General features: G+C 38.5%; 1 protein-coding gene across 4 annotated transcripts in view; it reads left to right on the forward strand.

Annotated features, from left to right (window-relative positions):
* Positions 1–907: 907 nt before the first annotated feature.
* Positions 908–21,936, forward strand: part of TRPM4 (transient receptor potential cation channel subfamily M member 4) — a 40,567-nt gene continuing 19,538 nt past the window's right edge. For 2 of the 4 annotated variants that reach the window (XM_039360236.1, XM_039360237.1), the window contains exons 1-14: positions 908–1,068; positions 1,161–1,228; positions 2,966–3,143; positions 3,699–3,879; positions 6,305–6,471; positions 6,886–7,063; positions 9,110–9,174; positions 10,034–10,216; positions 12,146–12,245; positions 14,160–14,275; positions 15,022–15,366; positions 16,349–16,477; positions 19,431–19,560; positions 21,288–21,433. In XM_039360236.1, the coding sequence (XP_039216170.1) occupies positions 1,042–1,068; positions 1,161–1,228; positions 2,966–3,143; positions 3,699–3,879; positions 6,305–6,471; positions 6,886–7,063; positions 9,110–9,174; positions 10,034–10,216; positions 12,146–12,245; positions 14,160–14,275; positions 15,022–15,366; positions 16,349–16,477; positions 19,431–19,560; positions 21,288–21,433 (2,013 nt within the window). In that variant the 5' untranslated portion in view covers positions 908–1,041. Of the gene's footprint in view, positions 1,069–1,160; positions 1,229–2,965; positions 3,144–3,493; positions 3,596–3,698; positions 3,880–6,304; positions 6,472–6,885; positions 7,064–9,109; positions 9,175–10,033; positions 10,217–12,145; positions 12,246–14,159; positions 14,276–15,021; positions 15,367–16,348; positions 16,478–19,430; positions 19,561–21,287; positions 21,434–21,936 lie in introns of those variants that run through there. The other 2 variants (XM_039360238.1, XM_039360239.1) reach the window with 2 other exon arrangements.

Consider the following 21,936-nt stretch of genomic DNA (forward strand, 5'->3'; position numbering starts at 1 on the left):
TTGTCATAGAATGCCCAGAACGGAGTTCCAGCACCTTTTTTGGATGGAACCTTGTAGGGTAGGCATGGCAGATTATATGACATGTGTGAGTCTTTTTTTTTTTTTTACAAAAAAAGCACTGGATAGATAGATAGATAGATAGATAGATAGATAGATAGATAGATAGATAGATAGATAGATAGATAGATAGATAGATAGATCACGTAAAGCAAGCAAGGTGCTGGCTGAGGAAGTTCACATATCTTACAACTGCCAGGTTGAGAAATATTGTAATTTATTAAATAAATAAATAAAACCCAACCCTTGCTATAAAGCTTTTACTGTCCTCCTTTTCCATTTGCAATAACAATGTGATATGCTGAAAATACCTTCCACCTTCAAAGGAATTAAAAATGACAGCAAAAGGAGAGAAAACCTCCAAAATAAACCAACTCACCTCAGTTCTCCACCCATTAATAGCTTAACACACCATATCCAATTAAAGCAAATTACAGGATTTGATTATTTTAAATGCAGGGGGGGGCACTTCCAGACTTTCAAGCACATCTGTTGTCTATACAGAAAGAAGCTGATTAACATGTTTTTTTAGATTTTTTTTATCCCACCCTTATTATTTTTATAAATAACTCAAGGCAAGTGAGCATACCTAATGCTCCTTTCCTCCTCCTATTATGAATATGAAAATTAAAGACAGTACCAGATGGCATATGAACTGGATAACATTCAGAGGACACTAGAGTAGATTTCATTGTGAACATCTCAGTGCACACAGCCTGACAAACACACAGACCCACCAATAATCCTGCTAGACAGATAACTGTTGAAAATCTAGCTCTTGGGGAACTTAATTTTACCCACTGGGTGGTGCTTATCCAGTTCAACAAGTTCCTGTATAGGGTGTGGTGCTGCTACCCAGAGGCTGGATTTTGACTGTTCTTCCTGCTTGTTTTCTTACTTATGCACAGTGGATTAGTCAGTATGCACTGTGGTTTGGGACTTCTGCTCCAACCACTCTGTGGCCGTGACTGATTGCTCTGCTCCATGGCCACTTCCGACCAAACGGATCAGGTATTGGGTCTTCAATCAGATGTTTGCTGTGTGGTGGGTTACCTAAACCCCTGAAAGATGCTGACAGTTTCATAACTGTGATTTATTTCCAGGCATGGATCCCCAAATATTTCAAGAAAAAAGTCTGCACAACTTTCATTGAGCAACCTAGTGATACAGGGTGAGTAAAGCTTGATTTTTTTTCTGCTGCTTGAGATATATGTAAGCAGGCACTTCTAGCTTCCTCTGAGGCTCATTTACAGTTTAGCGTTTCTAATTCATCTCTCAAATCTGTACTCTGATCCCTATGTGAGGCCTAAGCTTCACTCACACTAACCATATTTTACATTTCACCACTGCTAACCTCTGGGCAGAACATTTTGGCTCAATGTATGCAGGGCATCCTCTGTGCCATGCTTTATTCCAGCTATTTTCTCTTTCTCACCATTGATTTAGTCATCTTTGCAACTGAAGCATTGCCTCAGGATCTGGCTAGTGGATTGGGAGAGAATGTTACAGTAGCTGCTATTTTCTTGGCCATCCCTCTATTTTGGAAGGTAGAGTTGTATGTGGCCTGAATCTTTGTATTGGCTTTTCAAATAATCAGCTTTAGTCAGATGATGTGGAGAATGATTTTTGTTTATACAGAAACAAGATGCAAATTAAACCCTATCAATTTTTAAATGGGTATGTGGAAAGGCATCTTTTTATCTTCTCTTTTGATAATAAAATTCTGTTTCTAAACAAGCCCTCCGCACAGATTCCCTCTGCTTTGCTCTCTCTTTGTTCTGTCTCCTACCCACTGTCCACTCTCCCAGGACTTCAATTTCCAGTACCTTTTTTTGGGTTCATCCATGACTCTATATCATTTCTCTCTTTGTTCTGCTGCTTTAACTCCATCCCTTCTCTTTTTGAAGTTGTAGAATTACATTTCAAAATGCATGAACACCTCTGAAAGATAGTAGTAACGTTCAGAAGTATTTGTATTTGGCAACAATTATCCTATCTTATAAACACCTTTATATTGCATAGCTCCCAAAATATGTATTTTGTGTGCTGTCATTTCTTTTATTGTTCTTAGGCCAAATATCACTTTCTGATTATGATCACCTCAGAGTCTTCATTTTCTGAAGTTAAGCATAGATTGTTCCTTCACATTTCCAAATTCCTCAAATTCTTTGTCCTTCCTGAATCTCTTTCAGTTTGCTTATCTCAAGAATGAGGGATCTGTTGACCTTCACAAATTGTTGGCTCCAAGTTCCTTCAATCCCAGCCATTTTGGCCAGTAACCAGAGATAATAGGAACTAAAGCCAAACATCTACAGAACCATTGATTTGTTCTATATCCTTCTTCAGGCCACACTCAAAGTTGAACACACGACTACACCTAGTAAAAATAAGTAACTCAGTGCAGATTGATTAAATAGTGCATTTGTTCCAGAACTTTTCCTTTATATATATGTTTCTCCCCCCAACTGTTGCTAGGAATTACCTATATCTAAACATTACTGAATTACAGAGTAAACTGGGAAACCAGTTTCGTATAGTAATTAAGACATTAGATTATCAGGAGATTGTGAGTTTTAATTAGTCCTATTTTTGGCCCAAAGCCAGCTGTCTAAGCTTAGGCCAATCACTCTTTCTCAGCCTTAATAAGAAGGCAATGGCAAACCAGTTCCAAAATCTTGCCAAGAAAATTGCATTGACTGGTCTGTACAGTTGCCAAGAGTCAACATTGACCCAAAGGAGCATCCCCCTCAAAAAAACCCTCACTTCAGAGTATTAAATTATATAAAAGATATATATTTATTTATTTATACTTCAGATTTCTAAACCGCTCATTGCCCTCATGTTGTTATACTGGGCCTTGGAGTTACAGGTGCAACCTTATTCTAATCCACATCATTTTGTTTCACAGTGCTTCCAATTTCTGTCAGTGTGGCAGTCCTCGTAAAAAACATACATCAGTAGCCATAGAAGATGCCTTTGGAGCAGCCATTGTCAGCAAATGGGACTCAGCGCAACACACGACAGAGAGGCCAACTGATGCGTATGGAGAGGTGGAATTTGTAGGCACTGGTCGTAGACCGAGCAAGGTGAGCTTGTGATAGGACAAGAATTCCAGAGGATGAAGTCAAGATTATGGCAAGAGACTGTGGCTCTAAAGACAAAGCAACTATTTCCCAGTCTTAAATGCAATGACAAGGAGGACATATGTAGTCAGGGATGACCTAATGATAGTATATTGGAGGATAAAGCAGGAGCACTAAGAAGGACACGGGTCTGAAACAAGATGAAGATCCATAATTCCCCTCCTTGTTTCTTCCTGCCAAATTTACTCTTTTATTGACCATATCTTCTAGCTGGCTATTGAACTGGCCACTTTCTAGGTAGCTGTTTGAATGAGTGCTCATAGCAATCATTGCCATACTGACTCCCTTTGCAGATAAATACTCCAGACTCTTATAAAGCATCACATGGAAAAGTCTCTCAAAATGGGCCATATCGGGCAACAGCTACATGAAGAGAAAGACGATGAGTCCAGAGAGTAAGATGCCTAAAGTGTAACAAAACACGGATGACTCTAATATAGATAAAGCTATTCAGGGTTTGTAGTCTCTTTGGTCTCATCCTTTTTTTCTCCCTTGCAGTTCATTCGCCTCTCCGACTCAACTGATCCTGCAAATGCCTATGCTTTAGTAACCCATCACTGGAAAATCCCACATCCCAACTTGGTGGTATCAGTGGTGGGAGGCGAAGGTGAGGGACCCGTAAGGACTTGGCTCAAAGATGTGCTGAGAAAGGGGCTGGTTAAAGCAGCTCAGAGCACAGGTAATCTCTTTCTGTGGTTTGTTTTAATTTTAATAACTGTTTTAAAACATCACTGTAGAACAGTGGTTCTCAACCTTTTTAATGCCACGACCCCCCAACCGGTCGTAAGTCGAGGACTACTCAACCGGTCGTAAGTCGAGGACTACTCAACTGGTGCAACACCGTTTGCAGAATGGGACTTTTGGTGGGCTCAGCAAGGCAGAGACAGCCTGGACAATTCCTATTGGCTTTTGAAAGCCAATAGAATTAGACTCTGTTCAAGAGAGTCTATTCCAGGGGTAGGCAACCTCGGCTCTTTTATGACTCATGGACTTCAACTCCTAGAATTCCTGAGCTAGCTATGCTGGCTCAGGAATTCTGGGAGTTGAAGTCCATGAGTCATAAAAGAGCCGAGGTTGCCTACCCCTGGTCTATTCTATTAGCTTTCAAAAGCCAATAGAATAAAAGGGAGTAGCACAGCTAAGGAAAAGGGGGAAAAAAATGGCAGACTGCGTTGTTTGGCGACCCCCGTGAAATGGTCGTTCGACCCCACATGGGGTCCCGACCCACAGGTTGAGAACACTGCTGTAGAACAAGGGAATGAAGCTTTTGAACGGAGGGTTGGGAAACCAACAGTTTGATGTGGGATAATTTGAATAATGACGATTGAGTGTGTTAGAGTATCTTTACCCTTGAAACAGTTGGGTAAGAAAGGATTTCTTGGATGTAAAGTCATTGAAAGATATGTGTGCATATTACATAGCAACTAGGTAAAACTAAGTAAACATGCTTCTCAGTTTAGATTTCTTGTATATAAAAAGAATAGGAATATCTAGCATGTTTTATAGTAGTATAGTTACAATGTTGTACAAATTTGACTCGATCTGTTCTGCTACATAGTTTTTTAATCACATTTGAAACTGCTGGTTAACTGTTTTGCAGCTATTAGAAACTTTCAGAAAGATAAGTTTTATAGCACTGGGTGAACTCCCCTCATATTTTAGCAAAAGAAGTTTTGAAATACAAATTTAAGGATTTAAAATCTTGTTTTAGACACAGCCAGAAGGTGATTAGAATGTTGACTTTGCAAAGTTGCTATTGCAATAAGGGTCCGGATGGCTTTGAAATAAGATTTTGAAATTACTTAAAAGAATCTTTTCTGTGGGAAAGTGCTGTTATTTTGAATTTCAGAAAAAATGATAGGATGGGAAGGTTGAATACTAAAGGAAATGCAAAGAAACTAACAATTGCAATTAAAGGGGAAGAACATTTAAATTTGACTTACTAATGCAGAATGGAACAAAATACTTAAGGATATTTTGAACAATGGACCCAGAAGTTAATTTTAAGAATGTCACCATTATATATAGACTATCTTTAAAAGATATTATGGAAGAGGAAAAAGTTTCAAAGGACAAAATTGAAATTGATCTGAAAGTGGATTTAAATATGATAGACTATAAGAATATACCTGCAAAAAAGTGCTACACTGGATATATAAATAAAATTAACTGATGTCTTAATAATTCAATGGATATGCTAACAACAAACTAAAGGAATGAGGTGGATAGCTTTCTTATATTGGATTTACAAAAAGAGACTTTTGTGAGTAGAGATAAATTAAAAAATGAACAAAAATCAAGTTCTAAGGCATTGCATAATACAGAATTTGAGAACTGTATATACTGCTGGTAACATTTACTAAAGTCTTCAGTTTGTTGGGTGGTGAATTATGTCTGTTTAATCTACATCTACTAACAAGATAGGGTGGTGGTGGAAATATTGAAACCTTTGTCCATGGTTGGCAAATTGTATATGTTTGACTAAGACTTTTCTGATACAACCTATTGCATGAGTAAAAAAAGGTGTGGAGGGAGGGTGTGTTTATTCAGCAGGGAACACACTTACGTGGACAAATTCTCCCTTCCTTAAGGGTGCCTTTTTTTAAAAAAAAAAAAATGCTGACGTGTTTCTGGTTGTGAATCAGCAATCATATTTGAAAAGGTAGTGCTGGGTCTATGGATGGGTGGATGCTGAGAAGGCTGGTTTTAACTTGATTGATCCTTTAATGGGTACCTTTTTGAGATAAGAGTTTATACTGCAACAGGGTTCAGGTTGCAGTTTGTTTAATGGTCACGCATGGCCATTTCTCAATCGCATGGGCTACTATAATAGATCTAGCTGAGTGATAGTAATAAGGGAAATATTCAGGCATAATTCTGATAGCTTGGCTTAGGATTCTACAAAGTTTGATCATGTTTTTCAACATGATTTCTTAAACTGTCTCTTTTTTAAAAAACCTGAATAACACTTAATTTAATAAGTTAACTTAAGTTAATACTTAACTTCAGTTCAATATTCATATGATTTCCAAACACTGAAATACCGTAAATGGCCAATACACTTATGTACTATAACTCTTACTGTATTTATTACTCCTACATAGGTGCCTGGATTATGACAAGCGGTCTTCAAGCTGGTGTGGGCCGGTATGTGGGGGAAGCGGTGAGAGACCACGCTATGGCCAGTACGAACCGCAGCACTCATGTTGTAGCAATGGGCATTGCTCCATGGGGTATCGTTGAAGAGCACCATTGTCTTGTCAACCCCAAGGTAGGAGGGTTGCAGAAGGGAAATGCTAACAGAGATGATGAATTAAGCCTGGGAAGTTTAACACAGAGTTACAGATTGAGGTGGGATAGACAACATAGACACCTCCTGGAACCTATAGACATCATCCATAAGAGCCCCCACTCAAGTTTAATATAAAAAATAGGAAAATAATACATGAAGAGTGAGTTACTTTAACTGTATTTAAATAATTTGATTAAACTAATTCAGTTAACTATTATAGTGCTGGCTTTATCTATTTTGTTAGCCTTGCACTGTATGTTCTATATCTCCCAGGTTGCCACTTAATTCTTGATCTCTCAAAAGTTGAGTTCCTAATTTAGCTCAAAGTGACAAAAGACAATAATGCCTGTCTTTACCCTGTTTGATTAATTTACTTCTTTTCTTATTCCAAAGGGTTCCTTCCCAGCACGTTACCCCAGGACAAATCCTGCGAGTCCTTTCTGCCCTCTAGACGCCAACCATTCTGCCTTCTTCTTGGTGGACAATGGGACACTGGGCCGAGCAGGGGGAGAGGCCATCTTCCGAGCCCATTTGGAACGCTATATTGCCCAACAGAAAGTGGGAGCTGGAGGTGAGGAACTTATTCCATGTAGACAGGAACATAAAACATGGAACAGGAAGTTATCCTGTTTATCATGCTCCCTGCAACAGACTAATAGTATTTTCTTGCTTCCAGATGGGTCTGACTTCAGCTTCTATAATCCTTGGATAGCTAAATCTAAATTGCAACTTAATATATTTGGATTACACCCCTTAAAATGAGGCCAAAGAGCTAGCTTTCTCAGGGTGAAAAATAAGCTCTGTGTTCAGGGGTGCCTGCCTGGAGATGAGGGTCCATCCAGACTCACAACTTTGATGCTCTCCTCTGATTCTATTTCCTTCATTTTTGCATCTTTACTTTATGAGAAGAAACCCCTCCTGTTTTATAAGTCTCTAACTCTAACCTTCTTGCTGACTCCACTGTGTCTACAACAACAGTTTATCTCTCCTTTTGATCAAATGACCCTCTTTCCTCCGATTCTTTAAGAAATACAATGTTCTGGCAAGCCTCATTACAGACACTTTGCACTTAAATAATAAAAAGTAATTCCAATAATTACTCCCAAGCTGGACCATAACCAGAGAGCTATACTGGTTAATCCATATTTACTCAGAATTCTGTGGATCACTTTCCTCTTCCTCTATGCCCCTGGTTAACTTTTCTTCACAGAAATTTCTTTTCTTCTGCACTGATCTTGAAAAGCTAGGCAGGTTTGAACCAGGATAATACTTACATGAGGAAATGAAAGGAGCCCCTGCAGATTTTATCTGCTAGTTATTGCTGACTACAGGAGGCCAGGCTCATCTCTGTTTCAAGGCTCTTGAGACAGTGCTAGCCAAAGACGTTTCTGTGGTCATGTGGTCAGGTTGACGTCATGGAGAACTGTTTCCTCCCCCGGTACCTATTTATTTATTTGAATTTGCATGCTTTCAAACTGCTAAGTGGGCAGTTGCTAAGTGAAGATGGGCACTCACTTTGTTGCATGATGCTTGGGTCTCAAACCTGGGCTCTAGGCTTTCTAGCTGACAAACCCAGCGTCTTAACCACTGAGCCATCACTCTGTCCAAGAGATGATCCATCGCACCATCACTTACACAAGAGCCTCCAGAAAATCTATGGAGGTTCTCAGTCATCCAGATATGGTTGTCCCAAAGGTGCTTTTTTTTTTCAGGAGGCAACTGGACTTCCTTGTGTTTCTTTTGAAGATGTTTTACATTTCATGCAAGAAGCTTCTTCAGCTCTGACTAGATGATGGGGAGGGGAAGGATTTATAGTGCTTGCAGACAGATGGTCATTTGCATTCTTTTAGAAAGTCGTTGAGGCCACTTGGAGGGTTTACCTGTGTCCTCAAGGTCACAGGAGTAGTGCAAATGTGTGTGTAACTTTCTAGCTGCAGAATGTTTTCTGCCCTGTGTCCCTTCACTGCTGAAAATAGGCACAGGCTGTTGGGGATGAGGCTGTGCTATCTGAATCTCAACTGAAGCACAAACAGTTCCTGTAGTCTGCAATATATTCTGGAAATCCATTCATACTCTTTCACCATTCGAAGGGTGTTCATCCCAAAGTGCATAGCTAAACATCTATGGAGGTTCTCAGTCATCCAGGTATGGTTGTCCCAAAGGTGCTTTTTTTTTCCAGGAGGCAACTGGACCTTCTTGTGTTTCTTTTGAAGATGTTTCGCTTCTCATCCAAGAAGCTTCTTCAATTCTGACTAGAAGAAGTTTCTTGGACGAGAAGAAAAATATCTTCAAAAGAAACACAGGAAAGTCCAGTTGCTTCCTAGAAAAAAAAAGCATCTTTGGGAGTCTAGGCAAGACTGAAAAGTAGGAAAAGTAGGAAAAAAGCACCCCAGTAAAAAGCAATGGAACAAATCACTTTCCTACAATATGATGTATTTTTATCATGTATTACGATTCAAACTTAGTTTGAGGAGATCATTATCTTGGCCTTAGTTTCTTCTCAGAGTGATAGCAAAAAAGTTTACATTTGGTCTTCCAACATCATTTTACTTGGACTTGGTCTGGCCATTGTTCCCTTAATTAATTTTCCCCATTTTGCCATTCTTCCACTCTATAGGTGAAGGGAGCATTGAGATTCCTGTGTTGCTGCTGCTCATCAGTGGGGACTCAGCCATATTCAAGGTAAAGGAATTGAGGTATTGTGGAAGAAGATGAAGAGTTCTTGAACAGAAATAGAAATAGATTTTTTTCTTGAATTTTCTTGAACAGAAATAGAAATCAGACTTTAGGGAAGTGGTCCATAGTTCCACTCCAAGGATAACAGGGTTAAGTTATCACATTTGGATGTGAAGGAATGTAACCCTTTTTCCAGTGAAAGAGTGCTCCATAAAATTGGGAGAGAGAAAAAAATTAATTTCAGGAGAAAGCAATAATAAGATCATTAAGTCCAAAGTTGCAGTTACCTAAATTGCTGTGGCTTAGGAAGACAAAGAACAAACACAGAATTGAAGAAAGGAATAGACCAAGATGGAAACTTTGGTCTTCTTATGCATAGAATATGGAATATGGGGGGGGGAGATGAGTAAAACTTATGATGCAATTCATTTGTGTTAAAAAAAATGAAAGATTCTGAAAATAGAAAATGGACAAGGCATTCTGGAAACAAATCCAGAGATGGAGAGAAAGATCATGAAATGTGTGATAGCAAATAATTATCCTTATGGAAGAAAGTGTGAGGGGAAAAATATATCCAGGTTTTGAGTGTGTAAAGATATGTGGGACAATAACAATGAAAGGAGAGAGTTAAAGATCTGAGGTCATGGGAGTTAAGAACAGCAGTGAACCTGATCAGACATGAACAAATAAAAACGCAGAGGTCAAAGATGAAGAGAAAGACAATGAGGAATGGTTGGGGATGATGAAGCTGGTTGGAGATGATGGGAAAAGATGAAACACTGGATTGGGGAAGGCTGGCTTTGTGGTTCCTTCCTGAAGCGCACACTACTCATACCAGTTGCTTCTGTCTTGTTCATTTCCTAAGCGTGTATCGGAGGCGGTGCATGCCTCCATTCCCTGTCTTCTCCTAGCTGGATCTGGGGGAGCAGCAGACTGCTTGGCTGAATTGTTGGAAGAGACACAACCTGGGGAGTCCCTGAAAACTCTGGCAATGAAGAAAATGCAGGGAAAATTCCCAGACAATGACTTGGAGGAGTTGGCTGAGCAGGTAAGATCTAGATCAAAACTGCATTCCTATTTTCTTCTGCTCTAGACCAGAGCTTTTCAACCAGTGGTGCATGTACCACCTGTAGTATTTTGGCACATGGCAGGTGGTATACGACCATCCTAGAGAAGTGTAGTTGGAGAAGGGAATGAGCCGAAGCGACCCAAGCCTGAGGGAGAGGCAACTGCAGCGGCAGGACTGTCGGGGCTTGACAGAAGCCCCAAGAACTCTGGCAGAGCTTCATCTGATTCCGAAAACAGCAGGGAGCTGGAGGTGAACTGAAGAAAAAGGGGGGAGGAGAGGAGAGGCTATAAAAGCAGGTGGTTTTGGCAGGAAAGGGGGGGGGGAAAGACAACAGGGAAAGAGAAGGGGACGGAGATGAAGCTGTGGAAGGAGAGCTCAGCAGGCAGGGAGGAAAAGAGACAGGGAAGAAGCAGCAGCTGTTGCTGAAAGAAAAGCTCCCCTGGTTCGTTTTCTCCAGCCAGGAGAATGCAATCAGCTCTGATGAAATGAAAAGCCGGGAGACAAGCATATTGGAAAGGAGGTGGGTTTATTTAGTTTTGGATCAGCTGGCAGTTTGATTGGGTTACCATAAGGATTTTTGTGCAGTTTTTACAGCGTTTTGTAATTCAGAGCCTCGGTTTATCTGCTTTGGTTATTGGAATATTTTAGTCTGTTTCAGAAAGGCTAACAATGAGTCAAAAATGTTGCTTTCCATAGGTTTAATCCCTTTAAACAAATGTAATTAGTTTTACCCCCTTATCTTGAGTCTTTCTATGGCTTTTAGAAAGTTTTCTTTGAAGGTAAACAGGCTTAATTTAAGGCTAAAGCTTTTCGCAATTACCAGAGCCTTTCAGTCTTGGGTTGCAACATTATGATACGTGATACCCCTGAGTCAGCTTAAAGAAAAAAAACCCAGAGTTTATGTGTTTCTTTATTGTGGGAGGTTTTTGTGAGCCTTTCTTGTTTTGCACTTGGTTTCTGTTTCTTTAAGGATACAGGGAAGGGATTAGGGGGAGGTGCATTCTTACTACACTGTGGAAGGAGAGCTCAGAAGACAGGGAGGAAGAAGAGGAGAGGGAGAGAGGAAGAAGGTCTGACTAGCTAGCTCAGGGGTCTACCAACTTAGCAACTTTAAGACCTGTGGACTTCAACTCCCAGAATTCCTCAACCAGCCATGATGGCTGAGGAATTCTGGGAGCTGGTCTACAAGTCTTAAAAGTGCCAAGTTTGAAGACCCCCGAGCTAGCTGGTAGTGGTGCATATTAATAAACATGGATAAATTCATCATATATTTGTCAGTGCAAAGGGAAAGTGATTCAGCAAAGGAACAACCACCGAAGCAATTAAAACTAGTACTTTTTTCCTTTTTTTACATTTGTAATATTTTATTAGATTATAAAATAAAATACAAAAATACAAAAGCAAATAATAGGACATAGTGGGGAAGAAAAGGGAGGGAAAAGTGAAGGGGAGAAGGGAAAAAGAACATACTTCCTCTGTTGCAGTAGAAGGAAGCATTACATTGAACCTTAACTTTTTACTTTTCCATATTACAATAAACTAGCCATTTCTATAACAACAAATGAATCTAATCAGTAAAACCCAAAATCCCCCCCTCTTTTTTTTTAGTCATCAAGTTTTGACAACATGCTAAGCACTGGTGGTACTCAAATATTGTCATGTCCTAAAAGTGTTACAATCTGTGAAAAGGTTGAAAAGCCCTGCTCTCGACTACATTTCAGAACTCAAAAGTCCAAAAGTTATTGGCTCTGAAGAAATGTCTGTCTGTCTGTCTGTCTGTCTGTCTGTCTCTCTCTCTCTCTCTCTCTCTCTCTCTCTCTCCCTCCCTCCCCCCCCTCTCTCTCTCTCTGTGTCTGTATGATTTTTCCAAGATAAATGTATTGACCTCTCTTCATGTCTTCTTGTCAGGCGGAAAGCATTGGGAATCTGAGGGAATTGGTGACTGTCTATTCAGACCAAGAAGGTTTGGAAGAATTCGAGACTGTCCTGCTTAAAGCTCTAGTGAAAGGTAATTAGTTCAACACTAATCAACGATGGGCAGCTTTTTCGCATAGTAGCAATGGACAAAAATGTGCAGTCTCAAACGATGGACACCATTAGATTACATTGAAATTAGGAAAAAACTTACATCACCAAACCCCCAAAACTTTCAGCAATTTTATGGCTGGAATCTCATTGAATAACTGAATTCATAGAAGACTTAGTTCTATTGATGTGTGTGTTTCTATAATGTATTAGCTTAACATAATGCCAGACCTTGTTAGTTAGCTGTTGAGTTTGATTTCCCATTTTTATCAAACCTTCTCTATCTTTAAAAAAACAGTATATATATCCCATATTTCAGAATTCAGACCCCATGAAGACATCTTATAGATACCATCTTCAGTTATAAATAAAAACAAAATATAGTAAATAATATTTTATATATTTAAATATATATTTAAAAAGAAAAGCAAGTTATAACTCACTCAAGGAAGAGAGCAATATTAGTCTAAGTAAGATGACACAAAATCCAACTAACGCATTTTATTAAAAGACCTAAGCTTTTGTGGGAAGATCACAAAAACCTATGATTTTTAATAAGATTTTTTTTAGTCAGATAAGATTCTATTCCTTTTAATTTTAAATCAGGGGAAATGATTGTGAGCTTCATTCTGTGTACTCTGTTCTGGCATGAAGCTACTGTAGATTCTAAGCTGACCATATGCAGAAAGCATTCAGATAAAGGAATGCGCCATGCCCATCTCCACATACTATTTGGCATATGACTGGATCAGGTAAATTGGGGGCTTTGGTAAAAAAAATATGATTACCCATCCTTTTAAATAAACAAATTCAGTCCCAGTTAGTTATGTTTTTTTAAGATCATGAGAAACAGTAACTGTGTCTTTTTATTTTAATATAATAGAAGTTAACATTATATGGAATATTTAGACATGAGTTTTTTTAGTTTTTTATCCCCAAAGGATTTCATTGCTGGATTCACTAAATTCCAGTTCTCAGAATTGCTTTTCCCAATTACATAAGAGATATCATAAACATCCTAAGAAGATTGAACTCCATAAGAAATCTCCCTGGCAACTCTATGTATTTGCAAATAGTGGCACAGCCATGAACACGCGTGGCTCCTAAATATGTAAACATCTTTATGGCTGTCTTAGAATACAATTTTCTCAACTCCCAGGTATGAAGTCCCTACTTCATTTGAGATTAATTGATGAGATAGCATCATATGAACCCATGGAAATCAATCTGGCGTAACATCCTATCATGATTTCAACAGCATGGTTAGACATTCCTAAATGACTAGACAGTGACTAGTTATTATGACGCACCTTTGACAGTGGGAGATTTAGAGACTGTACTAGCAATGAAAAAAGGAAATCTTGGAGGTGATGTCATGCATAGATTACATCAGATGCAGGCACCTATTTCTATCTGTTTCTCACTGAAGATATAGATAATCCTCAGCTTATGATCCTAATGAAACCTGCTCATTGGGGTCATAATTGACCAACCTAATTTTACAACCTTTTTTGCGACAACTGATAAGCGAATGCAGTGGTTACTAAGCAAACCAGTTGTTCAGTAAGGACCATAGAAAACAATGTTTTTACCAGTTACCAGTTTTTAAGAAAAAGATAACATGTTATAATGTGACTGCGGGATGCTGCAAACAACCAAAAATGCAAGTCAGTGTGGTCATGTGACTGTGAGGGAGTGGCTGTTGGAATTTCAGAACTGGGTTGTAATTATCCCTGACTCCATAACTAAGCATTGTAAGGTTGTAAGTCAAGAACTACCTATAAATGCCTTAAAAGTGCAGTAGCTATTTTATTCATAGTGAGCCATGAACTGACATTTAAATTAAAACAGAACTGTGAACAATGATGATTATACTTCTTCTCTCTCCTCCTGGCAGTATGTAAGCGATCAAGCAAGGCCACCTGTTATCTGGATGAGCTACGTCTGGCTGTAGCCTGGAATCGGGTGGACATTGCCAGCACAGAATTGTTCCGTGGGGACATTCTCTGGGAGGTGGGTTGGCAGATTTGTTTTAGCTTTTAATCCTTTTCTGGAACATAAAAAAAGTGTGCGAGGAACGTGGAATAGAGAAGAATAACCTTGAATTAAGTTATTTTAAGTGTATAAAACTTGAAGGTCTCTGCCCATTCTATGGAGGGATTCTTGGATTCTTTCCCAAATTTATGCTGGGGTGATGAGGCTATATTATGTAACAAGGAAGAAAGAAATGAGTTGAAGACTAGCCACAAATTATTTGGGAAGAAGCAGAATATAGAAATGATAATAGGCTATACAAGGTGAATCTTTATTTGAGAGGCAGAATATGGCCATTGTCCAGCCCCAAACCTTTCCAGGATGGTTAAAGTGTGATGATTGTTCTGTCAAAAGTCTTACTGATTTTGAGAATGACACTGCCAATGATCATCAAGGCTGCATCAACAAATGTTGTTGCCTAAGGTGAAGGATGGAATGGTACCCAGAAACAGAACTGGCTAAATTTATCTCAAGTCCTGATGATAGAATAATGTCCTCCAGCACAGCTGAAGGAACAGCCTATTAAGTGATGTGTGAAAAGATTGCTCTCCAATAGAAGAGAGCAGTCATGGAAGAATAGCTTATTGTAACCAAAACCCTGCAAGTTGCTATTATCACACTTTATCTAATGAAGGACCCAATTTTGATCTCTAAGTAGTGGCAAACATCTATTCTCTTGAAACATAAATATTTTATTCTTAGTCTTCCTGTTTCGTTTCTTGCAGCCCAGCCTGCTGGAGAATCCAATGTGTGATGCCTTGCTAGGTAATCGAACTGACTTAGTGCGCCTCTTTGTGGAGAATGGTTTGGATATAGGACAGTTCCTGACATGGAGAAAATTAGAAAAGCTGTATGCTGGGTCCCCCAAGGTCTCACTGCTCTACCAGCTTTTGGAGCGATGCCAAGGGACAGGCTCTGAGCCACCCACCCCTCCTGAAGACTTGCTGCTGGAACGATCTTTGCCTGATTGCCATTTATCTCATGTGGCTCTTATTCTGCATGAACTACTAGGGAATGTATGTGCTCCTTTTTATGCAGGATTATACCCTACTGGCCACAGAGGGATAGGGGTAAGTGGTAATATTCTGTGTACGTTCGATTAGGAAGGGAATACATGAAGAGAAGTAGGATATTTTGAAAACTGGAAGGAGCAAGGGACTCTACAGTAGTTGTTAAGATATTGGACTGAAAACAGAAAGACCAAGATTCCTGAACTCTGTTCAACCATGCAGTTCACTAGTTGTCTCTCTCAGCCCAGCTTATCTCACAGCTTTGTTGTTGTTGTGAGGATAACATGTGCATTTCTCAGCTTGACTCTCTGAGGGAAAGTGGGAGATAAACTAAATAAATATGTTTCTCTTATAGTTGCTGCTTTAAGCCTATTTCTCTTTAGAAGAGGGGAGCATTTTAAATAAAATAATTTTAAAATGGGAAAGGAACCTTTGTGGTTCCCTAAGTGTCAATTTCAAGAAATCTTTCCAGTTAATTTCCCCCCTACAACATTCTTCCTATCAGCAAAAGAATGAAAATGCTCCTAAAAGGGCTGGCTTATCCTGGCTGCATTTAACACTTTGAACTTAAATTACATGCATTGTTTCCAAAATCACTTATGATGCTGCATTATTATTCCAAGTAATTATTAAATAATTACTGATTTTAAAAAATTGAAAAATATATCTATTTTATAAACTTATCTTTAGTAATAGTAGAAGTTCAAGACTGTATAATTCACAATGCTTGATGTGGCTGAAACAAATTCTTAATATCAAATTTTGTGAATTTTTAAAATAGTTTCCAGTTTCATTATGGGGAAATGTTTTGAAAAGAAACAGACAATGTTTTACAAACAGCTTTAATGCTTGACAGATTTGGAACATATTAAATTTGCAAAAAAAATCTCTATGGATTTCTGATGTTGCTAAGAGTAAATTTTGGCTTTTGTTTCAGTTTTGATTATGAATTTTGATTAATGTATGAAACAACTTAAGATAAGAATGTGTGTCTTTTGAATGTTTCCTTTCTTGTGTTAATCAAGATGTCTTCTCTGCCTAGAAAAAAGGATTATTACCTAATGGAGATTCCACATACCAAAATAAGCTGTCACCAAACCCATGGACTGATCTATTTATCTGGGCAGTGTTGCTGAATCGAAAAGAGATGGCAATTTATTTCTGGGAAATGGTCTGTATTTGGCAATGTCTCATACAGAGTAGCAACATTATGTTGCAAATGGATAGAGAGAATGATATGAATGAATTCCTCTGCCATCCCAGAACCTGGTTGCCCAGGTGCCCTTTCTTACAGTAAAAAAGCAAAAAAAATTACTTCAAGTTGGGGGAAAAAGTGTGCTGGCATAAATTGAGCTCTCTTGATGGCTGAGCTCTGTATTGTTTAGGTAATCACATCAGTACTTTCCATCTAATTTAAATTCAAAAGTAGTTAAGCAAAATAATTGGTGGGCTTTCTTTAACAGAAGGTAGGATGATATTAGGACTGTAGGCAGATGCCGTGGAGGTCATGGTTGGTCAACAGTCAAGTTGCCTGATTAACAGACACTATGCCAGTGACCTGTCAATCAGTTTATTTCTGAACATGAGTTTAGTATTCATTTAAAAGGACATTAAACTCATATTTAAATATAAGTCTATCTGGCAGATTGCAAATATGGAGAAAGAGCAGGAAATGAAGCAACGGAAGCTCTTACAATCTATCTGGTAAACTTCTCTCCCTCCTCATAAGCGTGTTCTGCACTTGTGACTTGTGAGCTTGCTAAGGGTAAAACAAAAGGGCCAATCAATATCAAACATGTTCTTTCCTCAATTAGTATTGCAAAGTAATGCAGCACCAAGTGATAACACCAACAGCTGCCACAGAATAGGTAAAATAACAGTACTATCCTTCCCTAAAGCAATAAAAATAGTGAAATCCTTTGTCAGCAGAAGCAGAAGAAAATCTGTTAACTCACTTACTGGTTTGCTGGTCTATACTGTAATAAAAATTCACTGAACACACTTATTGGTGGCAACAGTATGTAGGTAGCAGAAGCCAGTTCCCAGTTTAAGTTGACTTTCTGGTACAGTGCAAGACTACTGGACACAGGTCTAGTGCTCTTTCAAAAAATACTAAACCCATGTACCAAAAGTGCTTTTCCAAAAGGCAACTGAACTTTTTCAGTTCTGAAGCTTCTTAAAGAAGTGAAACATTTTCAAGAAAAAACCCCAAGAAAGTCCAGTTGCCTTTTGGAAAAGACACTTTTTGAACAACCATGACCTGGATGATTGAGAATCTCCAGAGACACTAAACCCATGTATATAAAGATCCTACATAAGATCTCACAAGTATTTTGAAAAGCATCAGGCAAGCATTAGGGGCAGAATCCATTATGAAGCTACGTGTCTGGTTTCTCCAGCAGCTCAAACAAAAATGACCCTGGAGAATAACACCCAATGGTTAGAGGAGGAGATCATTCTAGCAGTCAATAGGAGCTGAGGAGATCTTAACTTTGGCCACATCATCAACTACACTGTTGATTAAGCATCCTAGATAACATCCATACCAAAAGCCATATTACATACCAGGAGAAGAGAGAAAGTGCTACAATAAAAGTGGAACAACTTTAAGACAACTTTAAGCTGCTTCTGTTGGCTAGGGTTGAGACAAAATCAATGTCACTGGGTCATCCATTTAAAAATGTCCCAAAATGGTTAATGGGGCATGTGGATATTGTGGCTAGAAGGATATAGGCTTGGCAGTCATTCTTCTCATGCTACATTTGCTTTTTGCAGTGAGCAAAGCAAGAAAACAAGCCCACCCACAATTGTCATAGTGCAGGTGGAATAAAATGGATAGGAATGGAATGACTGGGGATGGATGGGAATGGATAATGATGAGACATCTTGGCAACAGAAGGGAGAGTGTTTAATCCAGAAGCCAGAAAACAAGGAGGATGAGGTAGATGTTTCCAGCAATGGAAAACTCCCTATCCTACAGCTCCAAAATAATTGTTGACAAATCTCTTCTCAACACTCATCCAAGCCTTTAACATTGTCGAGTGTAGATATGTAAATGAGTGTAACCAATTCAGAGAAACATTCCTAATTCCCTCCTTTCCTTCCTCTCTCTCTCTCTTTAAAAAGGGGCTTCTGTAACTCTATCATCAAGAGTAGTCAGAGGGTGAGGGAATAAGTCAAATGCAGAAATGGTACAGAGGAAAAGAGAAAAAGCCTATTTCCCAGTGAATTAATTCGGCTGCTCTTACCCTTAAAAATGTGTCTACTTTAATTATGACTCTGGGGCTCTCATCTAGTTGCCTTCTGGGGAGTGGACTAAATGGGATATGGGAGAAAGCAGAAGAATACACTTAGAATGAAAGTCAAGGACTTATCTTCTATGCCAATCTTGTCTATGCTTCTTAACAGAAATGTTCTACGGCAGGATGTATGAGGTTTTGCAGTAGTGATAATTTTCCAAACTGAAATGACTGCTCAGTAAGCAAGTGCATATAAAACAAAAACACATTGTAATTGTCAAAGGAATAGAAGATGCCACAAGAACAATGTGTTTTGATGACTAGTAGCATTGCGGTGGCAGAGTTCTGTTGCTGGTCTATTTGCCTCATTATTTTTACCCAGTTTCCTGTCTGCAATTATAGGAAAACTCGAATAATCTTTTTCTCTCTCTCAGCATTTGTTGCAGTTTATTTTACAGAAAAGAAATAAAGTTCTTGAAGAAAGAAAAGATTGGAGGCAAGTGCCTCCAACTGTTTCTTTGGTATTTTGACTGTTATTTAGTCTGTTTCACAATTAAATAAGACCTAATATTGCTCAATTTTTGAAATCTTGATCAGCTTTACAGTGTTGATTAATTTTTTGGCTTGTTTTTCTTTCTTTTTGCAAGTAGCTATTGTGCATTTCTTCTAAAAAGTATTTTACATGCACCACAGCTTTGAAACAAACAGTATTCCACAATGCAAGGATGTCACAATTGCCCAAAACATTTTCTGTAAACATAGTTAGAAAAAAATACATGGCAAGAAGATATTTTGGAACATATGCTGTTTCTATCACACCGATGGGTTACAAACCCATGCAAATCTGCCAATTGCTCGGGTAATTTGCTTTTTCTTTCAACCCAGGCTCCTGATGCCGTGGCTGGGGCACTGGCAGCAGCACAAATACTGCGGGAACTTTCACATCTAGAGACAGAAACAGAGGAAGTGGCAGCCATGAAGGATTTAGCAATGCACTTTGAAAATTTGGCCATAGGTGAGATATGATAAAAGGGGTGAGGGGAGACATGATTGCTTAAGGGAAAGAGGGCTGATTTTTTTTACATAACTGAAGATATTTATCTCGATCAGTGTATCTCAAACTCAATAACTTTAAGATGTTTGGACTTTAACTTCCAAAATTCAGTTGAATTCCACATACATTAAAATTTCTGAGATTGAAAAACACAGGTCTAGACCGGGGTAGGCAACCTTGGCTCTTTTATGACTCATGGACTTCAACTCCCAGAATTCCTAGTCATAAAAGAGCCGAGGTTGCCTACCCCTGGTCAAGACCAACCAGTCTAGATATACTGACCTACTATCCCCATAACAACAGGCATAGATATTATAGGGTGGAATCAATGTTAATGGAAAGTGGAAGAGATTATTGGCATAATACAACAAGCACTTCTTCATACAGGGGAATATAGGAAAAAGAAAAAGTTATAAGGAGAAGGAAAAAAAGTAGGTTGTAATATTCATGAAATGAAACACTTTATGGAGAAACCCAGTGATAGGTTCCCAAGTTTTCCTGAAAATTGTAGTTTAGCATTTAGCTGAAACAGATTTCAAATCCTTTATTACTCAAATATAGATTTACTAGCTGGTTTTGGATGATTAAATTTTGACAGTCTCCACTAATTTGTAAAACTGATGTAAGTGGACCAGTTATGGAATTGGTGAGAACGAAGAAAAGCATTTTGCACACTTTTTCAATCCACCAATAGAAGGCCCTATTTTCTGACTGGTAGGATGATGTCCAAGCAGCTCCATCTCAAATCTAGTGTTTCTTAGCCCCCTATCATGTGTACTGTTTAAAAAAAAAAAACCTTTTGCAACATATGGGCACTCTAACAAATGGATGTTTTCCATAGGAGCAATTTTTTGCCATCCCACATCCTGACTTAGCTTTAGGTATTCATTTTTTTTCTGAAAAGAGGGAAAGCATAGCATTTTTACAACTTATTCATTTTCTTACTTTCACCATTTGAAAGAACTTGTATGTGAAGGTTTGATGTCATGTTTGCAGTTACTTACAGTTGTTTAATGAAAAACTACTCGTAGAACTTTTTGAATGAAGCTTTGGTGTCAAATTATCTACTTGACAATAGTTTTTGAGTTTAAGATAATTCCAATATTATCATGGAGCTGCCATATTCAGGAATATTTGTTCTTTTTATAATTAATCTTCCATTGCTCTCATTTCTAAGTTTCTTAGATAGTTGTGAGCAAATGTAGACAAATATACAGGAATGTGTGTATTGGAGTATTATGGGACAATGATTTTATATTTTTGTGGACTGGAAGATTCAAACAGTTCTTGTTAGCATGCAGAACATCTTAGTAAATACAAAGGACAATTGATTTCAGACCTATTTAGGAGCAAAGCGGAAAACCTCTGATATTCTCTGTAAGCTCTAGACTAGCAAAAGGATAGATTTGCACATGATTTTAACAATATGATTATCAGTATGATTATAGGAAAGATCCAAAGACAGCTCAGAATTATTACAAATTAATGTGGTCATGAGTTGCAAAGTCTTGGCAAACTGATGGTTTGGTTGTTTGGAAGTCTTTGAGTCTTTGTATTAATGTTAATCTTGCTGTATTATTAATGGTTCTTTAAATTAAGAAGAGTTGTAAATTGTGCAAATGTTTATAATGCCTTGACTTTTTTATACTCAAATATCTCTCTCCTCCCTTTTAACTCCACAATTCTAGGAGTATTCAGTGAGTGTTACCGTAATAGTGAACCACGGGCCTACAAACTACTGGTGCGCTGTTCCCACCTCTGGGGTGGAGCCACTATCCTCCATCTGGCTCACCAGGCTGATGCCCGCCTCTTTTTTGCACAGGATGGTGTGCAGGTATGGCCACACATTGATTCACTGAACTGAGTTTTTAAGGATGAATATTATCTCTTGATTCCATCTTGTATTTAATCTGGATATGGATTATGTCCCCTTGGACTTCTTAAACATAGTGTTCAGCAGGGAATTATGGCCTCCAGAAGTTGGTGAATAACTAATGGTGCAAAAAGGCTTGCAGAGGACCATAGGTTCCTATACCAAATAACACAATAGTGGGGTTGTACTTATTAGAAATTATCTGCCTAGGATCAAGCTTTCATGGAATAACATTTATATAACACTGGGAAAACTATCGCTTTAGAAAACCAAACAAAATATTATACAGCCGAAAACTGCAGGCTAGCCATTACAGGAGAGCAGGAGCTACAGTATTCCTTACATAACAACCACAATTGGGACTGGCAACTTCCTCATTAAATGACAAGGTTGTTAGATGAGATATCATGTGATCATAACAGACTTGCAACCTCAGTTTTACCGTGGTCATTGTGAGTCATCGT

Source organism: Crotalus tigris, unplaced genomic scaffold (genome assembly GCF_016545835.1).
Source record: "Crotalus tigris isolate CLP2741 ecotype Arizona unplaced genomic scaffold, ASM1654583v1 scf7180000019161.1078591, whole genome shotgun sequence".
NCBI classification, from domain to species: Eukaryota; Metazoa; Chordata; class Lepidosauria; order Squamata; family Viperidae; genus Crotalus; species Crotalus tigris.